The sequence below is a fragment of the Ambystoma mexicanum genome, chromosome 5q, assembly GCF_040938575.1.
Source record: "Ambystoma mexicanum isolate Mex_15411 chromosome 5q, UKY_AmexF1_1, whole genome shotgun sequence".
NCBI lineage: Eukaryota > Metazoa > Chordata > Amphibia > Caudata > Ambystomatidae > Ambystoma > Ambystoma mexicanum.
Genome location: NC_090933.1, coordinates 105,688,307 through 105,714,172, shown reverse-complemented (window position 1 = coordinate 105,714,172; position 25,866 = coordinate 105,688,307). Strand labels below are relative to the sequence as shown.

Genomic DNA, 25,866 nt, shown 5'->3' with positions numbered 1-25,866 from the left:
TATAACATTCGTAAAATTCGACCCCTCCTTACCTTCCATGCCACTAAACTTTTAATTACATCCCTCCTCTTCTCCAGACTCTTCTACTGTTCCTCCCTTCTCTTCAGACTCCCCTCCTCTCATCTCTCCCCTCTCAAATCCATCTACCACTCTGCCATCCGCTCCCTATGCCTTCTCTCACCTCTTGATTCCATCTCATCCTCCTCACCTCCCCAGGTTGGCTCTCTTTCCACTCCCAACTCAAGTTCAAGTTCCTCTATCTTGTCTTCAAATCCCTCTATGATCTTGCTCCCCCTTACCTCTCCTCCCTTCTTTCCTTCTACACCCCTTCTCGCCCTCTCTGCTCTGCTAATATTTTCCTACTCTCTCCTCCTCCTCCACCCTGTGCCCCCCCCTGCTTCCGCTCCTTCCAACTCCTTGCTCCTTTCCACTGGAACCGCCTCCCCCGTCACATCCGCTCTTCTCCCTCCTATCCTTCCTTTAGCTCTTCTCTAAAATCTTACCTCTTCCACTCAGCTCCCTAACACCCCACCTTTGCCTACCTCCTCCCTTCCCCTTTACCCTTACCTCTTCCTCCTCCTCTTCCTACCCTCTACATCCCTCCGATCCCCTTCCACCCTTCCCCCGCTTGACTCTTGTCTCAACTTCTCCGCTCTTCCCCCCTCACATTCCTGCTCTTTCCCCCATAGTTACCTCCTCTTCGCCTACCACTCCATGGCTCACCTCCCCCTTCCCACACCCTCTTCACCGCTACATTACTGTAAATTGCTCTTTATGCTGTTATCTGGTTGTGGTTCATTTGCCATCTGATGCTTGCTGTATATTTACTGTTCTTATTTAAAGCACTTTGGAGTAAAGGGCTATATAAATTCAATAAAGCACAAATACAAATACAAATAACAAGACAATGAACTGGTAAAGGCTTCCTTGGCGACAACGTTGATTTAGAGTTGAAATGATGGGGGAGAGTTGAAAATCGTCCCCTATTGAAAGACCGCAATGGCAGGGTTGTCCTTTGATTGGGGAGCTGTGCATTTGAAGTGCTTCTCGTTGAAGTATGGACAGCACCTAGAATAAAGGTGCTACATAAATGTGTTAATAAATAGATACATTCCAGACTTTTTAAAATGGCATGAATATATCATGGGCTCACTATTACGATGGATCAAGTTTTTTCACATACAAAACTACATGGCCCAAAAACCTCAATGTCTGTTTGGGATAGTTAGATCTCACCGGTGGGATTGCCCAGACTCTTCACCACCACCCTTGTTTAAGACACCAAGATGCATACTTTTCAGCATGATGTTGTTTCAAAACCTTCAATTTCATATGTGTTTGGAGAACACTAAAGCCAAGATATTGGGGAGGATGCTAAGGAATTCGTTCCCAGACTAACTCTTGCCTATATCGCAATGGATGATGTGGCGCTGTCTGTGCCTAGGCTACTGTCGGAATAACATAAGTCTGTATCGAAGATAAATTGGAGATATCAGAAGAAATGAAAACGGAGTCAAGAATGCCTCCTTTGATATGAGCAGACGGAGAAGAAACTAGAGTAAGATTAAAAACTGAAGTAGAAAATAGCAAAGGACAGTAAAGAGATTCTTCTTGGGGAATGTGAGTGTTGAAGTCCCAAACGACAAAAAAAGGAACAAAAAAGGAATAACCAAGCATAATGAAGTAACAAACACATCATAGAAATCCCTTTGTGGACCAGAGGGATGATAAATAACCAAACAAGCTAAAGAAGAAGTGTGGAAAAAGAGAGAAAGTGATACTCAAAGGAAGAAAATAGTGGTAAAGGAGCAGGCGAAACTGGAATCCAACAAGGATGAAAGTGAAGACCAGCACCACCACCAGAACGAGTGTATGGGGTGAATGAGAAAAAGAGGAATACGATCGCGTAAGAGCAGACAATGCAGCAGTATCATAGTGGCGAAAAGCCAGGACTCAGTGACACAAAGACAAACAAATGTCAATGAAAATAAATATTGAACGCAAGATGTTACATTGCACGGTCTGTTGATCACTGTGCTTCTCTGCTGGGTCAAAATATAAACTTCAGTTGGGGAGCATGGAGCGCCTTCTAATAGTTGATTGTTTTGTTGGGTGACCTCCGTCTCCCAGATTGTATGGATGGTGGGTAGGTTTGGTATCAGTCTGCATTTGAGCCTGTGTTATGTTTGTATGTTACATTTCTTAAGATGTGAGATGGCATGAGGTTGCTTGAGACATGGTTTGGCATCTCCCTGAGGTATTGAAGCTGGTGGCGGGGGGCGATGGCCGGGCGCTTTAGATGTTCTTTCAGGAAGTTGCTTGGGCATTATTGGAACTGAGGTTGCTTTCATGGTGTTAGAGATTTGAGTCCAGACCTTGGTGGGCACTGTAATTGTTAGCATTCGAAAATGTTGCAGTTTCTGGGGTTTAAGCATTGGAATAGTCAGGTATTGTCACTATATTGGCTGTCCTTTTAAGTGTGTGTAGTTTGTTGTTCAATCATGCTCTGTTCTTTTCTGATTTTCTGTGGGGGGTTACAAATACAAGGGGTGCTATGTCATTACTGAAAATCTTCTGTTTTTTTGCAACTGTGCCCTTGTCCAGGATTTTGCTTAACATGCAGCGAAAGGCTTGATGAAGCAATTTGATTATCATACGGAATGGTAAGGGATTTGATAGTTCTAGGTATTTTAGGAGAGATTGCATTTCCTGAACAAACATGAAATAACAGTGACCAGTGACGAATTGGGAGACTCTGCAATCGGTGCACTTCAACTACTGCAGAGAAGAGTGTATCTAGTCGGTGTCCCAGAGTTTGTGCAGGGCTGACAGCAAGCAGTTCTAATTCAGGTGTAGCCACTGTTGGGCTTGTTTGATGCTACTGATCATAGGTCAATATCATGAGGCATTGCGAACTTGGTGGAGAGAGTCTTAGTGGGGGCTGGGGGCCGGCAAAGAGGAATAACCAATGCCAAGTAATTAACTGGGAGAGACTGGTGAGAAGGATTGGCTATGTCTTGCCAGGGTAGAGGAAGCAGAACATCCCGGAACAGCAACAATAACTTGACCGGGGGCATGCAAGAAGAGAATGGTATCCCTAAGGATGTGGCCTGAACTTCCTGACTCTGCGAGGAGCTGCAGATCAGGCATGTGGGTTTTGATCGAAGGAGAATCTCAGACTTGAGGCTGTACAGTGCCAACTAGGACAACAGCTAGCTCTGTTGATCAGAGACCATGGGGTGCATTGGACAGGATGTGGTCGACATGCATAAACGACTACACAGTTCTACAAAACATGCGGATACAGTACACTGGCAGCCTGGGCATGGCACACAAAAAGAACAGAGCATTCCAGCAGTTCCCGAAGGAGAGCCAAAGTGGCTCTTTTCCTTGTAGTTTGAAATGTTTTGTCATGTTTAGAAAAATGCATTATCTATCAACACTCCTTTCTTTTGTTTTTTACATATGTTAATTTTTGTTAATCAAAGTAAACAAATTGTTACAGTACAAAATTATTCAACAAGAACCTAAACTGCATGAAGTAACAGCAAAGCAACATCACCTTAAAAAGGGAAAGAGAAAGGAAAAGACAAAAAAGGGGGCACGGGGAAGTACACATCAAACATACAAATCGTCAAAGCTGCCCCAAGCATCATCATATCTACTCAGTAGTTGTTTGAATCGAAAAGACTTTCTCTCTATTGGAGGGAAGCGTAAAATTATGCAGCCAATCATGCGCTGTAGGACGCACATCACTCTCTCACGCCGTCAGAATGTGCTTTTTAGCCTGACATCTTTTCGAATAAGATAGGAGCTGTTGTTCTATTATGTTATGTGCAGGTTGTTTTTACCTTTAACATACACTCATTTGTTGTGAACGCTACTGGACAAAGGAAGCGCTCAGATATTTAATATGGAGTGCCTTACCTGCTTTTATGGTAACACTATAACTACTTGCAACCATGTGATGTTGTTTTGCAGCAGTTGCATGTCAGTGTGCACAGGCTCTCCTTCGTGTTGAAGTAGAGCGCGGGCCTGCTGCAGCGTGTGTGTTTCCTCTGCACAGTGCTGCACCAACGCAAAGCAAACAATAGAGGGACAGGTGGGATACTATGAGGGTCCTCTAAGCGTGCGGCCCCGAAGGCAAGTGGCTTCGTCTGTCATCTGACCCTGTGGGCCTCATTATAAGTTTGCCGGTCCGGTAGTAACGGCGCCGGTAAGCTTACAGCGCTGTTACTACCGCACCGGCAAACTATGAGTTCTGCTCGCAGGTGTCTTTTCGCCCGCCAGGTCTGACCCCTCCGGGCGTAGCGGCACCCGCGAGCAGAGCATGTCGGATGCACCGGCACCATTCACAAATGTTGCCAGTGCATCCGGCTTCCCCATTCCCATTGAGCCCTAAGGGACTCAATGGGAATAGGGAAGAATATTTTCTGGCACCCGCGAATGGTCACGGGCACCAGCACTGTTATGTTATGTTATTCGGATTTATAAGGTGCCAAAGCCTGCAGGCATCCAGGCGCCGAAAGACAGAAGAAGGTGCAGATATTAAGACAAGCCTAGCTAAACAGAATGGTCTTTAACTGTTTGCGAAAGAGAAGATGATCATCTGTTTTACGTAACCTGGTTGGCAGGATATTCCAGGCTTGGGCGCCCTGAACGTGAAACGCCCGCCCCAGTCCACGGGCCCTTTGGGTACGTGGTATTACCAACAGGGAGCCATCCTTTGATCTTAAGCATCTATTTGGTTGGTAGATATTAATCCTCTCCTTCAAATATGCAGGGGCATTGCCAAAGATACATTTGTGACATGTAGTAAGCAATTTGAATTGAATACGGGCAGCCACCGGGAGCCAATGGAGTCTCCTTCTGGCCGTGCTGGTAGATTCAGAATTTTTCATCTGAAAGATGATTCGTAACGCTGCATTTTATATTTTCTGCAGCTGCTGAATATTTGCCTTACTGGCCCCTTCTAGTAGGGCATTACAATAGTCAACACGTGGCAGACTCACTGCTCTTATTAGATTTATGCGATTTTCCACCGATATTAACAGGGCTACTTTTCTCAATACCTTAAGATGGTAGTTAGAATTGGTGGAGACGGCGGTGACATGTGCCTCACTGTCAAGACGTTCCTCCATATAGGTGCCCAAGGTCTTAACTTTCTGTACAATCTTAATTTGATTGCCTTCAATAGAAAAGCCGCTATATTTTTGGTTCAGTTTTGATTGTGCATATTTAGAACCAAAGAGCATCAACTCCGTTTTAGCGGCATTTAAACAGAGTCAGTTCGTTGACATCCATTGTTTGATGACATGGTATGCTGCAGTCAATGTCTGTTGATCTACTTCATAGTCCCCTGTTATATTTAGTACCAACTGGAAGTCATCTGCATAATTGCAGAAAAAGATCCCCAGGGCTTCCAGCTCAACACATAATAGTAGAATGTAAATGTTGAACAATAAAGGTGAAAGACCGGCCCTTTGGGGAACACCACAAGTTATAGTCTGTGGCTCAGAAACGTGATCACCGCACTGCTACCGCCAGTGTCATAATGAGGCCCTGTGTCTTTCTACAGAGCGATCCCATAAAGAGGGTACTCAGCAACAAGCGAGATGCCTGTGAAGTGAAAGCCACATGTGTTGCCGCTTTCCCCAACTCCTCAGCAACAGTATTGCCAAGAGGTGGCTCATGACAGAAGCCAATCAATGGCTGGGCTGCTTGGGATCACTTATCCTGTAGCCTGGGATTCTGCAGTCTCACCCACAAGCATGACCGAGTTGGATTAAAACAAAAGTTGTGTTAGCTCATGCACAATGTTTACGTTTTGAGAATATGTGTGACTCTCTGGAGCCTTGGTTTCCAGGCTTTATAAGATGACGGCATTTCACACCTGCTAGAAGGTCAATATAGGTCTTGTTTAAAGGGGAGTTGAAAGAGAAATGCATCTACTGCCTATATTTTAGTTTGACAGCCAACTTTGTTTACTGTGAATGATCTTCTCTGGTGCTATTGTTTTATGAACATATTTGACCTTAAAATGTATGCATACTGAAAGGGCATAGGTTACCCTAACTATATGTGCATCAAAAAGACAATTATGAATTGGTCATTAAAAGAACAGTCATCATGTCCGATGCAAGTTGGCCCTGCCAACCTTTCCACATTTGATTCATCAAATAAATAAATACACTAATTCATGTTTTAGATCATTTTCATTTATATGCTAAACTGGTTATTTCACCAGGATGCTCCATATATGTTTTTACACTATTGCAACTGGTGTGTTTGTCTTGATAGCATCTTCTTGCTATAATTGACTTTTCATGACACGCTTAATACCCAGAGGTTTTTAAGTGCCCACCCGGGGTTCGAACCTGTGTTGCTCTGCATCATTTTGCTTCCAAGGCGAGCATGTTGCCCCTGAGCTATCCTCCCAAGACAGCATTTAAGTTACAAATGACAATTCACTGCACAACTCTACATCGCTCTGATATGTTTGAACGCTTAAGCTAAAATAAATACAGATTGACTTTATATTGAGGTCTTTTTTCAGGACCTATTTAGTTGGCTATTGTACATGCTGTACATTTTCTGTTGTCTAAAACTAGGTTGTGAAAATCCATGTCGAAAATACATCCCCAGGTTGGTCCATGTAAAGCAGGAGTCTGCAATCTTCGACTCACCATATATTTTGGACTGCAAATTCCATCATTCTTCCCCATTGAATATGCTATCTGGAGCTGGTGGGAGTTGTAGTCCAAAACGTCTGGAGAACCAAAGGTTTCCAAACCCCTGATGTAAAGTAAGCATCTGTTAGCACTGAGGGGAGCACAACGATTAAATGATAGAGTGCGACAAATTCATTTCATGATTTATTGAACGGCCTCCTCTTATTGTTACCAAAGGTCAGGGTTTTGCAAACCTGTGGCACTCCAGGTGTTTTGGACTACAACTCCTAAGGCCCCATCACTATTGACTAGGCTGGCTTCGCCTGATGGGAGTTGCAGTCCAAAACATATGAAGACCAATGTTTGCAGATTATTTTCCAAGATGTAGGTAACATGTATTCATGCGTGGATGCTGTGCCTGTGGAAGTGAAGTGGCACTTCAAAACACAAAAAATGAGTCCACAACTGGATCACATTCAGGGAACCATCTGGAAAGAATTGTGTCTGAACTTAGGCTGGAAAGACTGCCAGCTCTTGGATTCAGTGAAAGCGTTTACAGCAGGGTTGCCCAACTCCAGGCATGGAAGGATACATTTTGAATCATTGAATGCAAATTTATCTCATGAACATTAATGAGGTGTATCCTGAAAACCCGACATGGATCCGGCCCTCGAGGCTTGCAGTTGGACAACACAGACACATGGCTCCATCAGTCAATAAGCTTGTGCAATGGCTTGGGTGAACATCTCGCCAGGTCACTTGATGCTGATCTCTTCTCTAGGGGGCACTGATCTTGGATCGGGATTTCATCATATCATTGTTGAAAGTCTTCATCTAGGGGGACACTTCAGATTCTGGAGGTACCACCCTGAGATACATCAGCAAACAGCTAATAATCCAGATGGGGACCAGCAAAATGGTTCCGGGATTGCATGAAGACCCATTTCATGCACTTGCACGTTCTCAAAGTCACTGGGCCTTGTAAGATTGTTGTTTTTGTTCTCCCTTGTTCCCCTCCCTTGCCTTGTCGCGCTCTGAAACACTTGTATATGAGCGCGATACAAACAAAATATCATATGATTTGCAGAGAAACGTGAGGACATAATTATATATAGCCGTGAAAATGGGAGAGGTAGCATAGAGCGCCAAGACACCACACAGGTGGCAACAGTGCACGGTATAACAACCTTCAACATAACATAACATGGGTGTGCAAGAAATGCACTAATAACTCAATGACAGCCATATTATGGGAAAGAAGCTTTAGGACAAAGAGTTGTGTCTTGAAATCACAATAAGGGTAAGCCGCAGCAGACAAGTGGAAAGGTGTTACTTCACAAAAGGCATGAAACATTCTCCTAAAAGAGGTTGTGTAATACAAGCAAAATGTCAATGTAATACTTTCAGTGCCATGGTGCATATTAATCCTTTTAAACTTGGCTGATGTTTCTGTTAGGGTGCATATTTAATTCCAAATAGGAGAGTGAAGAGGGTGTGTTCACCCCACAAGTCCCACAAAACAGCGGTGTAAGGCACTACAATTGGAATAGCCGGTGTAAAAAGGTGAGCGCAGATGGTTACTCTGGAAAAGGGAGGCCAGTCCTAGAACACCAGGGGTCAGATTACAGAAACGTTGCACTGGTGCAAGTGCAAAGTAGGCACAGTATTAGCACTAAGGCAAAGTTTGCTCTATTTTTAAAACACTGGTGCACATTAAAAAACCATTGCACCTTGACAAGTGCAGTTTGGCAAATTAAAAGCACCAGGGCTAAAATTGCCCGAGTGCTAAAAAGATAAATGTTTTAATGCCTTTGTGCATCACGGCAAAGGTTGCCCTAGAGCTAATACCATTCCGTATTAGCACTAGGGCAACCGTTGCCCTGGTGCAAAAATGTAGTGAACATGCATCTTTTTTGCACTAGTGCAATTTTAGCCCTGGTGCTTTTAATATGCCAAACTGCACTTGCCGAGGTGCAGTGGTTTTTTAATGTGTTCCATTGTTTTTAAAAATAGAGCAAACTTTGCCCTAGTGCTAATACCGTGCAATTTTTGCACTTGCACCTGTGCACCATTCTGTAATCTGGCCCCTGGGGTCAGATTTCAGAAACGTTGCCCCTTTGCACGTTCAAGGTTGCACCGCATTAGCACTGCAGAGAACATTAGGACCATATTCATAAAACATTTGCACCTTGACAAGTGACATTTTTCATTGTATAAGCACTCAGGCAAAAATGTCCCTAGTGCAAAAAACATGCTCTTACAAAGCTATTTTGCAATAGAGCAAAGTTTGCCCTCGTGCTAATACGGATTGGCATTAGCACTAGGGCACAGTTTGCAATGAAGCAAAAATGCTTTGAAAATGTATGTATTTTTTGCTAGGGCAGTTCTTCCCCTGGTACTTCTAACATGCCCCACTGCACTTGCCACAGTGGAAAGGTTTTCTAATATGTGCCATTGTTTTTAAAAATCAAGCAAACTTTGCCCTAGTGCTAATACTGTGCAAACTTGCACTTGCAACAATGCAAAGTTTTCTGTAATCTGAGCCCTGGGGGCTTCGGCATTTCAACAATATAGGGGTGCTGGACGGAAAAACTCAATGAACGGGAGTTCCTGCTACATTGGAATACATATAAATAAAAGCATGAAAGATTTGCCTCTTCTCTACCTCCCTCTGTGCTTTTGACCCCCTTCTTCTGCGCCCCCTCTTTATGTTTAATGTCTGTCTGTCTCGTGAGCGCGCTGAGGCCTTTGCGCGTGTGGCGCAATATAAGAAATCTATAGATAGATAGATTCCGTCCACTTCGTAGCAGCAATACTTTCCCTTGATTTCTTTGATTCTAACAGAAGAAATATAGCGTCCAGTGCTGTAACTACTCTAACTGCACGTGAACATTTAAGAATACATATATATAGAAATTAAACTATATTTAAATGGTTTTTTTCGACAGGCGTACTACGAGGACATGTATGGCAGTAAATACCAGTGGATTATTCCCGGCTGGTATCAAGCGTTGTGGTGGCAGCAGGCAAACTCTTCCATCTGTTCCGGCAGAAACCTTCTGAGTGCCATGGAGGGCTACATTGGCGTGGACTTTGAGCCTCTGAGTACCAAGGATATAAAGACAATATCAGGACGGGTGAGTACTTTCAGATGGATATGCAGTGATTATAACGAAAAAGAATAACGACACACTTTTTTAACGACACCTAAACAACGAAAAAAAGTCAATTATTTTAGTAAAAGTATATACGGAGGGTCGGATAAGGGCTTAAAGTTGGTGGTGGTAGTTGGGGGAGGGTAAAAAGGCAGTAGATATGCAGGGTTTGTAAGATCCCCCAAATAAAAAATAAGAAAATAATTCAACTTTTTTCGTTATTCACGTGTCGTTTTAAAAGTATGTCGTTATTTAGGATGTCCTTGTAAAGACAGGGACCTTCAGATGCAGACATGTGTCTGGTTTTAATAATGAGGGCATGTACCATTCGGATATCAAGCTTCTCACTCTGAGCTTGGAATTGCCCCTGCACGAATACCTTGTTACGACGGGTGCATCCGGTTGGTCGGGATATTGGCTGGGTGTCCCGCATCTTTGCGTGGCGCCCGTACCGTAGCTGCTGCACTAAGGACATGTTTTCTTTTAACGAAAGGGATAGCCCCTACTGTGGTAGGAAAAAGGGCTGTATTACAATGGGGAACAGAAAAGGCTCCATCCAAATTCACTTACAGACACTATCCTAATGCTGGGGTGTCTAAATAGTTCTATTGTAAAAACTTTCAGGGTAGTGCTTCAAAATAGTAAGCCTTTACATGTATTGTTGGGTCATCAGTCGTGAAACAAGAAGGAACAAATCCATCGTACTTAATTGTACTTGAATTCAATTTATTGATTTTTTATATTAATCAAGAAATCATCAGCCATAGCTGGCTAATTACTAAACAAAAACAGAAAAGAAACATAAATCCAATGGTAGGAAAAACAATTAAACAATGGATACTCTCGCTTGTTCAGAAATCACACAGTGAGCGGGATAGTATCAATTAGTAGTGCAAAAAAACATATTTGTGCACAATGAAAAGAAAAAAGTGTTTTTTTTTTCTGTTCTATCAACAAGTTATTCATTTATTCTGTAAAACAGAATAGCCCAATTTGTAAGACCACTAGTACGGTTAGGTACACAAGTTACCCAGCTGTATTTTGGGGGGGCAAGGGGGACAGAACAGTCAAATCAGAATGTCAATTGAATTGCAGGAGCAGAGGACCAAAACCATTGGTCTACGCCAGGGGGAGGGGCCCCCTATCAAGTTGTAAAGGTCATAAAGGGCACATAAAGTGCTAGGCCTTGGGGCGTTTCGGCTGGATAATGGAACGCCTTCGTCTGGGCCTCCGGTTTGGAAATCTGTGTATGATGTAAGGGAAGAACACAAGTAAAAGGTAAGGAATGAGAACTTAAATAAGGCCTCAATACCTATTTAAAAAGCATAAAATGCTAACATGATAAAGTATTGCTGCCTAGGCATGCAATATGAGTAAAAGATATTGATATTGTAATACCAACACAACCAGTCATAATCTGAATTGTTAAAAAAGGGTAGGAGCTGCGGGGGGGCCAACCTGTAGTAGAGAGTCGCCGGACCCTGCTGCGGTGGGGTGGGATCCTGTCTCACTTTAGGACCCTGGCATCCACGTGCAGGGATGGTTCGGCTGGTACAAGGTGGGTGCACCTACATGGGAGCGTGTGTGGTGGTCCCTTGTATAGTATGAAGGGTCACCTCGCGGGGTGTAGCTCTAAAAAATGCAAGTAGAAAAACACAGACAACAGCGCCATTAAAGCATTGTGTTAGTATGTCACTGCGGTGCAGCGAAACCTCAAACCTCGTAATACCTTAGAGGGGAGTCCTAATGGATAGTTCCCCAGTCGGCCGGTTGGGGTGTGGAAGAACTGGTGTGCTGCAGGCTGAGGCTTGCTGTCAGCACTTCATGAAGGTCACAGTAAACACAAAACGCTCTTAAACATAAGGAAGCATGGCTCTACTCTCTAAGTACCAGTAGCTGACGAAGGGATCAGTCTGCACAGTTCACAAATAGATTCTGCTTTACAAAAGAGAGAGACACAATCATTCTAAGTCAGGCCCCGTCTCTAGCAGTGTGCTCACCCTCGGAGAACAACTCCAGCAGCCAGCATTGTCGCATGAGTCTGTCATGGCCTATCCAGTGGCTTCTATCACCACCGTGTAGGATACTCTGTGTGTTTGGTAAGACATTCAATTTCAGAGAGCCTCGTAGCCAAATGGGGAAATGTGTGATCTCGGAACAGAAACACTGCCGATTGTTCTTGTTTCACAAAAAGTTGACTTTTGTACATTTAGGTGTGGTGTATGACAAAGGAACACATAGTTGTTTAACCAGACAGAACGTGTATAGCACCACTGTCTATTCCCGCTTAATGGGTGATCGTCAACTGCAGGAGAGGGTGGCATTTCCACTGTTAATAATAATATTAATAATTTAGCATTTATATAGCGCTACAAACCCTCAGCACTGCTAATTATTACCCACGGTGTGGTGCTCATTTATCGACCTTGTGTGGATGAAAGGCTCAGTTAGCCCTGCTGGGATCAAACCTCCATCAGCAGGTTCTGCACAGATGTTAAAGCAAGCACTCTACTCGCTGTGCTATCGTACCAGCTATACATTGTCAGAGAGAAGAGGCGGCAACGACGGCCCTCGCCTCTCAGTGGAAGGGCAAGTAGAGTGCACAAAGGTGAAAACACCTGGGGGTGGGGATAAGCCACAGCAGATGGAGTTTCTGACAGGGAAATAAAGATCATTTTCACTAAAGGATTAGCCTGGCAGTCCTTTAGAACACCGCGAACAACAATAGTAGGTTAAGTGGCAGAGGAAGGTTTGGGTGCCACAAGAGCAAAGGGCATATCGGGGGCACTGGTGAACACCATTTGAAGACAGAAAGGGGGGCTCTTCAGGAGTTTGAGTCTCCGCAGCACCTCAATAGCCTCACCACTCATTTTGTGAAGGTCAAATAAAACAAGCAGATAAAAGCAGTAGGATTCTATAGAAAAGAGCTTGCCAATGTATCTGTTGGCTCCAAATCACTCTTTCAAATTGTTCTTTGCAACTTGTTAAGGTAATAGTTCTTCTTCAAGAAACAGAACCTTGACATAATGATATGAGCTTTGTCCACAATAGGAAATGCCCCAATAGTGAAAATGTCCAAGAACTGTCCCCTTCTAAAACAGGACCTTGATCAATTCTGATAAACAATTGGACACTCTTTCCTGTACAGCTGATGATGTGATCATTAACAATGAGTATTATCTTCTCACTCTGCTCTACAGACTCCTCAGCAATACGAAAAGGAATACAATGAGAAAAGGTCGGACGTTGAATCTAGTAAATTTCACGGTTACGCCTATGACGGTATATGGGTGATCGCTAAAACATTGCAGCGAGCGATGGAGAACCTTCGTGCGAGCAGCAGACATCAACGGATTCAAGATTTCAACTACACGGACCACAAGCTCGGGAAAATCTTTCTGGACGCAATGAACGAAACAAACTTCTTCGGTGTAACGGTAGGTGTCATCTATAACAATGTCTTTAATAGTTTATTTGGAAAATCAAAGGAACATTTTTTTCCACTGTTTTGGAGCAAATTTTCTTTTGTTAAAGTAATGTTTTCTTCAGAAAAGAAGATCTTAATCACAGTTAACTGCAGAATGGTCTGTCGTGTTTGATGCAATATGGAAGAAGACGATAGATAATGAGCAATATTTCAAATTCTCAAATACTTATGGAATTGTGGTAGGGGAAATGCAGTTTTGATTGACAGCTCGATGTAACTGTAACAACAGTAATTGCCATTTTTCTGTGTGTATTTGAAAAAGAGTTCCTTAGTGTGACTCATCAACCAGAACACAAGAATCCTGAATCTGTGAAATATTGCAGCCCTTCCATTTCATTACCACATTGACTCATTCAATTGGAAACGTGGAAACTGATCAAAACAAAAAACATTTTCTTGCCCTATAGGGTCATAAATTAACTTGCACCTGGAACGCGTCTTTGTATGTGTTAACCACACATATAGTTAACAAAAAGGGCAAAGTTTGTTTCTTCGCTTTCACCAAACTCTCTCAATGTACACATAGGCAAACCCAAAATATCGGAGTCATTTTTCTGGCTTTGCTTTTGTAGCTTAAAATCTGTTTAGCCAGTTTTGGAGATGTGTGTTTTTGGTAAATGCTAGCAAGTGAAACGTACATAGGTCTTGCACTGTACTCGTCAAGTTCAATTTCTGAAATTCCCCGAAAGTATAACAAATTATAATCACTTAAAGCAAAACAAATAAAAAAAATAATTCTGTTTGGGAAGTTATGGTAACAAATGTAGGATTGGCGATGACATAGTCAAAGAGAGTTCAGTGCAAAATGTCCTGTTTTTAAAATCAAATGACACAAGTTAAGATAACTACCCATCACACTTACCAGTAGCCGTCACCTCCAAGTCCGTAGCCCTTAATCGAAAACCCTAAAACATCGCCCTTCTCTACCCTTCCCCCAACCTTATTGCCGCAACTTCAACTCTGTGTTCTTAAGCCTTGATCTGTAACCAATCTTTACTCACTCTTTACTCCTAGCTGTCCCCCCTCACTCCTCCCTCACTTCTAAACCTTTATCACTAGCCTCTGCAATTCACCCCAATAACTGAACCCCTAGCGCTTTATGCATAACTATTCACTCCTCCTGCTAAATCTGCATCCAAGACTATGACCCTTTATGCTAGCTCTTTACCCCAATCCCTTCATTCATAACCTTTTACTCCTAACCCCTTAACACTAACCCTTCCTCGCTAGCGCCTCACAAATCCCCCTTCAAAGGTGGCCCCCCTTCACCTTCACTTCCAGCTCTTCACCCTTCACTGCCAAATCTTCATGCTACCCCAGTGTTACGCTCACCTGGTGTCCACGGGGGCGTTGATCTGAACCGGCCTGGTGTTACTTTTTCCAGTGATACACGGAGCGCCAAGATGACGGAGTGGACCGGGCCACCCAGCTTGGTCTGTGTGGCTCGTATGAATACTCTTCTGTAATGCAGAAAGGGGGAATTAACCACCTGTGAGGTTTAAGCTTAACCCCACCTTCTCCCCATGAATTACTTTGGGACTCCTTTAGATTCTCACCTGATAATCTGGAAAGATGAACTCTCCATCCTGCTTCAAGTGCAGGGGCGCGTAGATGACCAGTTGCCTCACTGGTGTGGGAAGTTGGCGAGTTGCAGACGGTGTTGACTCTGTAGAGGTAATAGTTATAAAGAGTTCAAAACGTCTGGAATTCACTCTGTCCAATTCCCCTAGGTTGCCCTTATGGATCTGGAAAGAGTTCACATGGCAACCAGAGATGCGCAGGTAAGTGTTTATAAAAGCTGTTTCGGAATAAAGAGGGAAGCTTGCTCTAATCTGTGGTCTTTTCCTTTTCAGGCATCCATTCGGAGGAAGATCCGTGGATTGAAGCGTTTACCGCAACCGGGTAAGTCTGTAGCGGAATGTTTCCCCATAGGGGCCGGGGTGCGCGCGGAGATGCGGAGGAGGTCGCGCCGACCCGAGATTAGGTGAGTATCCCCGGTGATCTCAAGTAAGTCTTAATATTTGCCTTTGTTGTCTTAGATAACTCTCTGTTGCTCACCTTATTGTTATTATGTCCATAGGTGATGAAGAGCGGCCGCGAACTGAAGATGCGCGTGATGGAATGCTGAAAATGGCAACAGGTGAGTTCAGCGCGGCGTTGCAGGAGGCGCGGCAAGAGCGTCTAATGGATTCTTTCTTCCAGGTCCAAGTCGGGAAGATGCAGGATTCAGGTGAGTATGAATAAAACTCTTGCTCTAACCTTTCCTTCTGCTTTCCTTGCAGGGTTCAGGAGCTCCGGAGTGTAGACGGGCGTGGCTGAAGACTGGAAGCTGCTGCAGGCACGGTGAGCGTTACGCTGCTACTGCAGAATAACGCGAAGCACGTGTGGCTGTCCGGGCGTGGCTTAAATAGCTTTGGAAGAAGTCCCTGGTAAGTATTCTTCCACTGCCCCACCCAGGTAAGAAAATAGTCCCTGCATTAAAATAGTCCCTCCTAAGCCTCATTTGGCTTAGGTCTTCATGCAGCATGGTCTGCATCAGGTGAGTAAGCAGCATGGTCTGCTTTAGGTAAGTTATCATTAATGAGCCTGGCGCCTATGGTGCCAGGACTTACTTTGTCCTTATGAGCCTGGCGCCAAAGGCGCCAGGACTGCACCCAAACAGCCCCTAACTGGGGCTTTTGGGCATGCTCCAAATGGCGTGATGCCTGCTTGCGGGGCTGCTGGGCCTGGTCTGGTTTCCTGGGGGCAGGCATCATGACAGCACTCCCCCTTAAGGCCCCTCCCAAAGTCGTTCCTCTCCTTGGCCGTGGTTTGTCTGGAAATTCCCGGTGGAACCTCTTCACCAAACGAGGTGCATGCACGTGGTCACTAGGTTTCCAAGACCTTTCCTGCGGACCATAACCTTTCCAGTCTATTAGGTAAAAGAGTTTAGATCTCACTCTTTTTGAGTCCAAAATATTCTTGATTTCGTATTCGGGTTCTCCGTCTATGAGGATAGGTTCAGGTGGGTCGGTTAGCCTAGTTCCCGGTTGCACTGGTTTCAAAAGAGACACGTGGAAGACGGGATGGATTTGCATATGAGCAGGTAGTTCCAACTCGACAGCCACCGGGTTAATAATGGCCTTGATGGAGTAAGGCCCCAAATACCTGGGATTAAAGTTCCGTTTTCCTTTGAGAGGAATGTGCTTAGTAGATAACCACACTTGGTCCCCTATCTGGTAGTGTGGTGCTTCTCTTCTAAGCTGATCAGCGTTTTTCTTGTATTTTTCCTTGGCTTTTCGTAAATGTTCTGTTGCTTCCTTAAAGGTTTGAGTAATGACTGTGTGAAGATGATCTACTGCGGGCATCTCTAAATGCTGGGGTGAATCCAAATCCGAGGTTCGAGGATGATGTTCATATATGGTAAAAAAGGGACTGTGCCCAATTCCTGAGTTATTGTACGCAAATTCAGCGATCCATAGGGTGTCCTTCCAATTGCCTTCAGACTGATGTATCATACAACGTAAATATTGTTTGAGAGTCTGATTAGTTCTCTCTGTTTAGCCGTCGGTCTGGGGGTGGTGGCTAGTGGAAAGCCTGACATCTATTTGTGCCAGTTGGCAGCATTTTTTCCAGAAATACGAGATGAATTGACTTCCTCGGTCTGAAATTAACACAGATGGAAAACCGTGTAGACGAACAATGTTTTCAAGGAATTCCTTGGCCAGGATTGAGGCTGAGGGTATCCCTTTTAAGGGAATAAAGTGGGCCATTTTAGAAAAAAGGTCCACTATTACTAGGATAGTATTGAAACCGTTACACGGGGGTAGATCCGTGATAAAGTCGAATGACAAGGTGTGCCAAGGAATCGGTGGGATGTCCATAGGCTGTAATAGCCCAGCTGGTTTTCTTTTTTGACTTTTGTTTTGGGCGCAGATGCCACAAGATAGGACAAATGACTTAATATCTTTTCGCCAGGTGGGCCACCAGAATTGTTTCTTGATTTTAGCTCTGGTCTTTGTAATACCGGGGTGTCCCTCTAGTAACGTATCGTGATAATGAGAGATGACTATTTCTTGTAGTTCTTTTTGTGGCAGAAATAGACGTCCTCGGTAATATAGTAGTTCATTGGTGATGCAGAAATCTGGACCTTTCTTGGCCCAATCTTGCAAGGCTTGAGGATCAAAGAGCTGCGGGACAATCCCTTGAATGTCTTCCAGTGTCTGTACTGAAGTTATACCAAGAATTCTCTGGTCAGGGATTATGGGTACAGGTTCCAGGGTCACTTCAGTCTCTCCCATTCCTATTCGGGATAAGGCGTCCGCTTTACCATTTTTACAACCGGGCCGATAAGTTATTACAAAATCAAATTCGGCAAAAAACAATGCCCAACGGAGTTGACGTGAAGACTGGGCTTTGGCTGTTTTTAGATATTGTAAATTTCGATGATCGGTGATAACCGTGATGGTGTGCCTAGCTCCGAGTAGATAGTGTCGCCAAGCTTTGAAGGCGGACTTGACAGCTAACAGCTCCTTATCAGTAATGGCATAGTTTAATTCAGGAGCCGAGAAACTTTTATGACCAAAAGGCCACTGGGTGAATCTGGTTTGTTTCGGGATCTTTTTGAGAAAGGACGGCTCCCATTGCTAAACTGGATGCAACAATCTCCACTATATACAGGAGTTCAGGACGTGGGTGTCTTAGGATCGGTGCAGATGTGAATTTGGCCTTTAATTCTTGAAAGGCGCTTTCAGCTTCGTCTGTCCATATAAAGCGTTTGTTTTTTCTCAAGAGTGCTGTGATGGGATGAACAATCTGCGAAAAGTCTGGAATAAACCTGCGGTAGAAGTTGGCAAAACCAAGCATGCTCTGTACCCCTTTGACAGAGCTTGGCGAAGGCCATTTGAGAATTGCGTCCACTTTTCGTGTATCCATCCTGATTCCTCCCAGGGTTAAAATGAATCCTAGAAATTCCACTTCAGTGGTGTGGAAAACGCATTTCTCCAATTTGGCATATTGTTTGTACTGGCGTAGCTTTTCTAACACTGCTCGGACGTGCTTGATATGATCAGATTCTGATGAGGAGTATACTAAGATGTCATCAATATAAACGATGACACAAACATCGATATGTTCTCTGAGGACATTGTTCATGAAGAACTGGAAGGCTGCCGGTGCGTTGCATAATCCAAAAGGCATCACTTGGTACTCAAATAATCCATACTTCGTGCGAAAAGCAGTTTTCCACTCATCGCCTTCTTTGACACGTACCAAATGATACGCCCCCCGGAGGTCTAGTTTAGTATATATGCGGGCTTCTTTTACTTGGTCAAGTAATTCCGGAATTAAAGGCAACGGATACCGATTCTTAATGGTTATTTGGTTCAGTGCGCGATAGTCTATGCACGTTCTGAGGTCGCCTTACTTTTTTGGCACGAAGAACAAAGCGGAAGATGCTGGGGATTTTGATGGGCGAATAAAACCGTTAGCAAGGTATTGGTCCAGGTATTGACGTAAATGAAGATTTTCGGGCTCCGTAAGGGCATAGATCCTGCTGCAGGGAGGTTGTGCGCCTGGTATGAGGTCTATTTGACAGTCATATGGTCTGTGTGGGGGCAAGGTATTTGCCTGTTCTTTTTGGAAGATGTCTTGAAACTCTAGATACTCTGTAGGTAGTTGTATGGTAGCTGGAGTTACTGATGCCAGGACCGTGTTCTGAGATTTTCTTGGGTAACAGGTGTGCGCACATTCTGGGAAGGTAATTCTCTTCTCTCGCCAATCGATACTAGGATTATGTTTTTCCAACCAAGGTATCCCCAGTATTACTTGAAACTGCAGAGCCTTGATTAAATCAAACACCAAAGTCTCTCGGTGCCCATCCTGCACCAGCAATGTCATTTCTGTGGTGGAGTGAGTTACGGGGCCTGAGGCAATTGCCGTTCCATCAACTGTGGTAATAACATCTAGAGTGGGTTTCTGGGCGAGAGGCAGGTTCATCCTGGAAGCCAGTTCACTGTCCACGTAGTTTCCTATGGCTCCGCTATCTACGTACGCTTTTACCGCGTGCATCCGAGATGGCTGTTCCGGACCTACGAGGATCATTGGAATGGTGAAATGCGAGGCCTGAGTGTCCTTCTTCGAGCTCGGCAAGCGGACCTCTACGCTTGTCGGGCGGGATCGTTTCCCGAGTCAGAGTTTTTATCCAGAGCCCCCACCGCCATTTTGGGCGGTTTTATGGGGCAGTTCAGCAAAAAATTACCGGAATTCCCGCAATATAGGCATAGCTGCATTTGTCGCCTTCTATCTCTTTCTTTCTGAGTTAAGGGTCCTCTCACCCCTCCGATTTGCATGGGTTCTGAAGTCTCCCCCCCCTTGGGGCTGATATGAGTTCTGACCAAGACTCTGTTTTCAAACCTGGCTTTATCGGCCTTCCTATTTTGAAGTCTATGATCAAGTTGGACCACCAAATTTATATATTCGGTACAATCTTGAGGCGGGTTCACGATCTGGGCCAAGACATCTTTGAGTTCTCCTCGAAGCCCTCGATGGAACAATGTGATTCATTTTACTTCTGGCCATTCAGTTTCCACTATTAATCTGTTAAAGGTTGCAATGTAGGAAAGAAGATCCTGATTCCCCTGTTGTAGGGATAAGAGTTCGTTATCCAGGGCCTGACCCTGGGAGTGTCGAGCAAATAGTCTTTCCATGCTTGCTTGAAATCCCTGGAAATCCCGAAGAATGGGGTCATCTTGATTAACTAGAGGAATGGACCAGTCTGCTGCGCTGCCGCTGAGGTATGACAGCACAAAGGCTACCTTGGCTTGATCATTCGGAAAGGCTGCAGGTCTCCATAAGAAGTGTAAGTGGCACTGATTCATGAATAAGGCAAACCTTTTTGGGTCTCCGGTAAAACGTTCGGGTGGAGCCAATGGAACAGCCCATGGTAAGTGTTTTTAAACAGGGTTGCTCGATGACACAGGAGCTGGACCTGCCCTGAGGCCACGCAGTGGCGTTTGCCCAGCTTGGTTTTGCAATAACTGTCTGGCTAGATCATCCATTTGTTCTTTCGAAACTATCAGCTCCCTCCTAAGGGCATTAGTTTCCTGGCGGGCGGCATGCACTTCAGCCCTTAGCTCCCCTAATAATTGGGCTAATTGATCCGTCTCTGAGGTCTCCATAACGCCCAGGTGGCTTGTTGTGGGTAGGCTTCGCGTTCTGTTACGCTCACCTGGTGTCCAGGGGCGCGTTGATCTGAACCGGCCTGATGTTACTTCTTCCAGTGATACACGGAGCGCCGAGATGACGGAGTGGACCGGGCCACCCAGCTTGGTCTGTGTGGCTCGTATGAATACTCTTCTGTAATGCAGAAAGGGGGAATTAACCACCTGTGAGGTTTAAGCTTAACCCCATCTTCTCCCCATGAATTACTTTGGGACTCCTTTAGATTCTCACCTGATAATCTGGAAAGATGAACTCTCCATCCTGCTTCAAGTGCAGGGGCGCGTAGATGACCAGTTGCCTCACTGGTGTGGGAAGTTGGCGAGTTGCAGACGGTGTTGACTCCGTAGAGGTAATAGTTATAAAGAGTTCAAAACGTCTGGAATTCACTCTGTCCAATTCCCCTAGGTTGCCCTTATGGATCTGGAAAGAGTTCATGTGGCAACCAGAGATGCGCAGGTAAGTGTTTATAAAAGCTGTTTCGGAATAAAGAGGGAAGCTTGCTCTAACCTGTGGTCTTTTCCTTTTCAGGCATCCATTCGGAGGAAGATCCGTGGATTGAAGCGTTTACTGCAACCGGGTAAGTCTGTAGCGGAATGTTTCCCCATAGGGGCCGGGGTGCGGCGGAGATGCGGAGGAGGTCGCGCCGACCCGAGATTAGGTGAGTATCCCCGGTGATCTCAAGTAAGTCTTAATATTTGCCTTTGTTGTCTTAGATAACTCTCTGTTGCTCACCATATTGTTATTATGTCCATAGGTGATGAAGAGCGGCCGCGAACTGAAGATGCGCGTGATGGAATGCTGAAAATGGCAACAGGTGAGTTCAGCGCGGCGTTGCAGGAGGCGCGGCAAGAGCGTCTAATGGATTCTTTCTTCCAGGTCCAAGTCGGGAAGATGCAGGATTCAGGTGAGTATGAATAAAACTCTTGCTCTAACCTTTCCTTCTGCTTTCCTTGCAGGGTTCAGGAGCTCCGGAGTGTAGACGGGCGTGGCTGAAGACTGGAAGCTGCTGCAGGCACGGTGAGCGTTACGCTGCTACTGCAGAATAACGCGAAGCACGTGTGGCTCTCCGGGCGTGGCTTAAATAGCTTTGGAAGAAGTCCCTTTTAAGTATTCTTCCACTGCCCCACCCAGGTAAGAAAATAGTCCCTGCATTAAAATAGTCCCTCCTAAGCCTCATTTGGCTTAGGTCTTCATGCAGCATGGTCTGCATCAGGTGAGTAAGCAGCATGGTCTGCTTCAGGTAAGTTATCATTAATGAGCCTGGCGCCTATGGCGCCAGGACTGACTTTGTCCTTATGAGCCTGGCGCCAAAGGTGCCAGGACTGCACCCAAACAGCCCCTAACTGGGGCTTTTGGGCATGCTCCAAATGGCGTGATGCCTGCTTCCGGGGCTGCTGGGCCTGGTCTGGTTTCCCGGGGGCAGGCATCATGACAGCACTCCCCCTCAAGGCCCCTCCCAAAGTCGCTCCTCTCCTTGGCCGTGGTTTGTCTGGAAATTCCCGGTGGAACCTCTTCACCAAACGAGGTGCATGCACGTGGTCACTAGGTTCCCAAGACCTTTCCTGCGGACCATAACCTTTCCAGTCTATTAAGTAAAAGAGTTTAGATCTCACTCTTTTTGAGTCCAGAATATTCTTGATTTCGTATTCGGGTTCTCCGTCTATGAGGATAGGTTCAGGTGGGTCGGTTAGCCTAGTTCCCGGTTGCACTGGTTTCAAAAGAGACACGTGGCAGACGGGATGGATTCACATATGAGCAGGTAGTTCCAACTCGACAGCCACCGGGTTAATAATGGCCTTGATGGAGTAAGGCCCCAAATACCTGGGATTAAAGGTCCGTTTTCCTTTGAGAGGAATGTGCTTAGTAGATAACCACACTTGGTCCCCTATCTGGTAGTGTGGTGTTTCTCTTCTAAGTTGATCAGCGTTTTTCTTGTATTTTTCCTTGGCTTTTCGTAAATGTTCTGTTGCTTCCTTAAAGGTTTGAGTAATGACTGCGTGAAGATGATCTACTGCGGGCATCTCTAAATGCTGGGGTGAATCCAAATCCGAGGTTCGAAGATGATGTCTGTATATGGTAAAAAAGGGACTGTGCCCAATTCCTGAGTGTTCTGAATTATTGTACGCATATTCAGTGATCCATAGGGTGTCCTTCCAATTGCCTTCAGTAGCATACAACGTAAATATTGTTCGAGAGTCTGATTAGTTCTCTCTGTTTGGTCGTCGGTCTGGGGGTGGTGGCTAGTGGAAAGCCTGACATCTATTTGTGCCAGTTGGCAGCATTTTTTCCAGAAATGCGAGATGAATTGACTTCCTCGGTCTGAAATTAACCCAGATGGAAAACCGTATAGACGAACAATGTTTTCAAGGAATTCCTTGGCCAGGGTTGAGGATGAGGGTATCCCTTTTAAGGGAATAAAGTGGGCCATTTTAGAAAAAAGGTCCACTATTACTAGGATAGTATTGAAACCATTACACGGGGGTAGATCCGTGATAAAGTCTAATGACAAGGTGTGCCAAGGAATCGGTGGGATGTCCATAGGCTGTAATAGCCCAGCTGGTTTTCTTTTTTGACTTTTGTTTTGGGCGCAGATGCCACAAGATAGGACAAATGACTTAATATCTTTTTGCCAGGTGGGCCACCAGAATTGTTTCTTGATTTTAGCTCCGGTCTTTGTAATACCGGGGTGTCCCTCTAGTAACGTATCGTGATAATGAGAGATGACTAGTTCTTGTAGTTCTTTTTGTGGCAGAAATAGACGTCCTCGGTAATATGGTAGTTCATTGGTGATGCAGAAATCTGGGCCTTTCTTGGCCCAATCTTGTAAGGCTCGAGGATCAAAGAGCTGCGGGACAATCCCTTGAATGTCTTCCAGTGTCTGTACTGAAGTTATACCAAGAATTCTCTGGTCAGGGATTATGGGTACAGGTTCCAGGGTCACTTCAGTCTCTCCCATTCCTATTCGGGATAAGGCGTCCGCTTTACCATTTTTACAACCGGGCCGATAAGTTATTACAAAATCAAATTCGGCAAAAAACAATGCCCAACGGAGTTGACGTGAAGACTGGGCTTTGGCTGTTTTTAGATATTGTAAATTTCGATGATCGTTGATAAACGTGATGATGTGCCTAGCCCCGAGTAGATAGTATCGCCAAGCTTTGAAGGCGGACTTGATAGCTAACAGCTCCTTATCAGTAATGGCATAGTTTAATTCAGGAGCCGAGAACTTTTTTGACCAAAAGGCCACTGGGTGAATCTGGTTTGTTTCGGGATCTTTTTGAGAAAGGACGGCTCCCATTGCTAAACTGGATGCATCAGTCTCCACTATGTACGGGAGTTCAGGACGTGGGTGTCTTAGGATCGGTGCAGATGTGAATTTGGCCTTTAATTCTTGAAAGGCGCTTTCAGCTTCGTCTGTCCATATAAAGCATTTGTTTTTTCTCAAGAGTGCTGTGATGGGATGAACAATCTGCGAAAAGTCTGGAATAAACCTGCGGTAGAAGTTGGCAAAACCAAGCATGCTCTGTACCCCTTTGACAGAGCTTGGCGAAGGCCATTTGAGAATTGCGTCCACTTTTCGTGTATCCATCCTGATTCCTCCCGGGGTTAAAATGAATCCTAGAAATTCCACTTCAGTGGTGTGGAAAACGCATTTCTCCAATTTGGCATATTGTTTGTACTGGCGTAGCTTTTCTAACACTGCTCGGACGTGCTTGATATGATCAGATTCTGATGAGGAGTATACTAAGATGTCATCAATATAAACGACGACACAAACATCGATAAGTTCTCTGAGGACATCGTTCATGAAGAACTGGAAGGCTGCCGGCGCGTTGCATAATCCAAAAGGCATCACTTGGTACTCAAATAATCCATACTTCGTGCGAAAAGCAGTTTTCCACTCATCGCCTTCTTTGACACGTACCAAATGATACGCCCCCCCGGAGGTCTAGTTTAGTATATATGCGGGCTTCTTTTACTTGGTCAAGTAATTCCGGAATTAAAGGCAACGGATACCGATTCTTAATGGTTATTTGATACAGTGCGCGATAGTCTATGCACGTTCTGAGGTCGCCTTCCTTTTTTGGCACAAAGAACAAAGCGGAAGATGCTGGGGATTTAGATGGGCGAATAAAACCGTTAGCAAGGTATTGGTCCAGGTATTGACGTAAATGAAGATTTTTGGGCTCCGTAAGGGCATAGATCCTGCTGCAGGGAGGTTGTGCGCCTGGTATGAGGTCTATTTGACAGTCATATGGTCTGTGTGGGGGCAAGGTATTTGCCTGTTCTTTTTGGAAGACATCTTGAAACTCTAGATACTCTGTAGGTAGTTGTATGGTAGCTGGAGTTACTGAAGCCAGGACCGTGTTCTGAGATTTTCTTGGGTAACAGGTGTGCGCACATTCTGGGAAGGTAATTCTCTTCTCTCGCCAATCGATACTAGGATTATGTTTTTCCAACCAAGGTATCCCCAGTATTACTTGAAACTGCAGAGCCTTGATTAAATCAAACACCAAAGTCTCTCGGTGCCCATCCTGCACCAGCAATGTTATTTCTGTGGTGGAGTGAGTTACGGGGCCTGAGGCAATTTCCGTTCCATCAACTGTGGTAATGACATCTAGAGTGGGTTTCTGGGCGAGAGGCAGGTTCATCCTGGAAGCCAGTTCACTGTCCACGTAGTTTCCTATGGCTCCGCTATCTACGTACGCTTTTACCGCGTGCATCCGAGATGGCTGTTCCGGATCTACGAGGTTCATTGGAATGGTGAAATGCGAGGTCTGAGTGTCCTTCTTCGAGCTCGGCAAGCGGACCTCTACGCTTGTCGGGCGGGATCGTTTCCCGAGTCAGAGTTTTTATCCGCAGCCCCCACCACCTTTTTGGGCGGTTTTATGGGGCAGTTCAGCAAAAAATGACCGGAATTCCCGCAATATAGGCACAGCTGCATTTGTCGCCTTCTATCTCTTTCTTTCTGAGTTAAGGGTCCTCTCACCCCTCCGATTTGCATGGGTTCTGAAGTCTCCCCCCCCTTGGGGCTGATATGAGTTCTGACCAAGACTCTGTTTTCAAACCTGGCTTTATCGGCCTTCCTATTTTGAAGTCTATGATCAAGTTGGACCACCAAATTTATATATTCGGTACAATCTTGAGGAGGGTTCACGATCTGGGCCAAGACATCTTTGAGTTCTCCTCGAAGCCCTCGATGGAACAATGTGATTCTTTTTACTTCTGGCCATTCAGTTTCCACTATTAATCTGTTAAAGGTTGCAATGTAGGAAAGAAGATTCTGATTCCCCTGTCGTAAGGATGAGAGTTCGTTATCCAGGGCCTGACCTTGGGAGTGTCGAGCAAATAG

At 45.0% G+C, this 25,866-nt stretch overlaps 1 protein-coding gene across 2 annotated transcripts in view; it reads left to right on the top strand.

Annotated features, from left to right (window-relative positions):
* GABBR2 (gamma-aminobutyric acid type B receptor subunit 2) overlaps positions 1–25,866 on the top strand; it is a 2,296,575-nt gene that overhangs the window by 1,186,681 nt on the left and 1,084,028 nt on the right. For both annotated transcript variants that reach the window (XM_069620609.1, XM_069620608.1), the window contains exons 6-7: positions 9,620–9,808; positions 13,027–13,263. In XM_069620609.1, the coding sequence (XP_069476710.1) occupies positions 9,620–9,808; positions 13,027–13,263 (426 nt within the window). The remainder of the gene's footprint in view (positions 1–9,619; positions 9,809–13,026; positions 13,264–25,866) is intronic.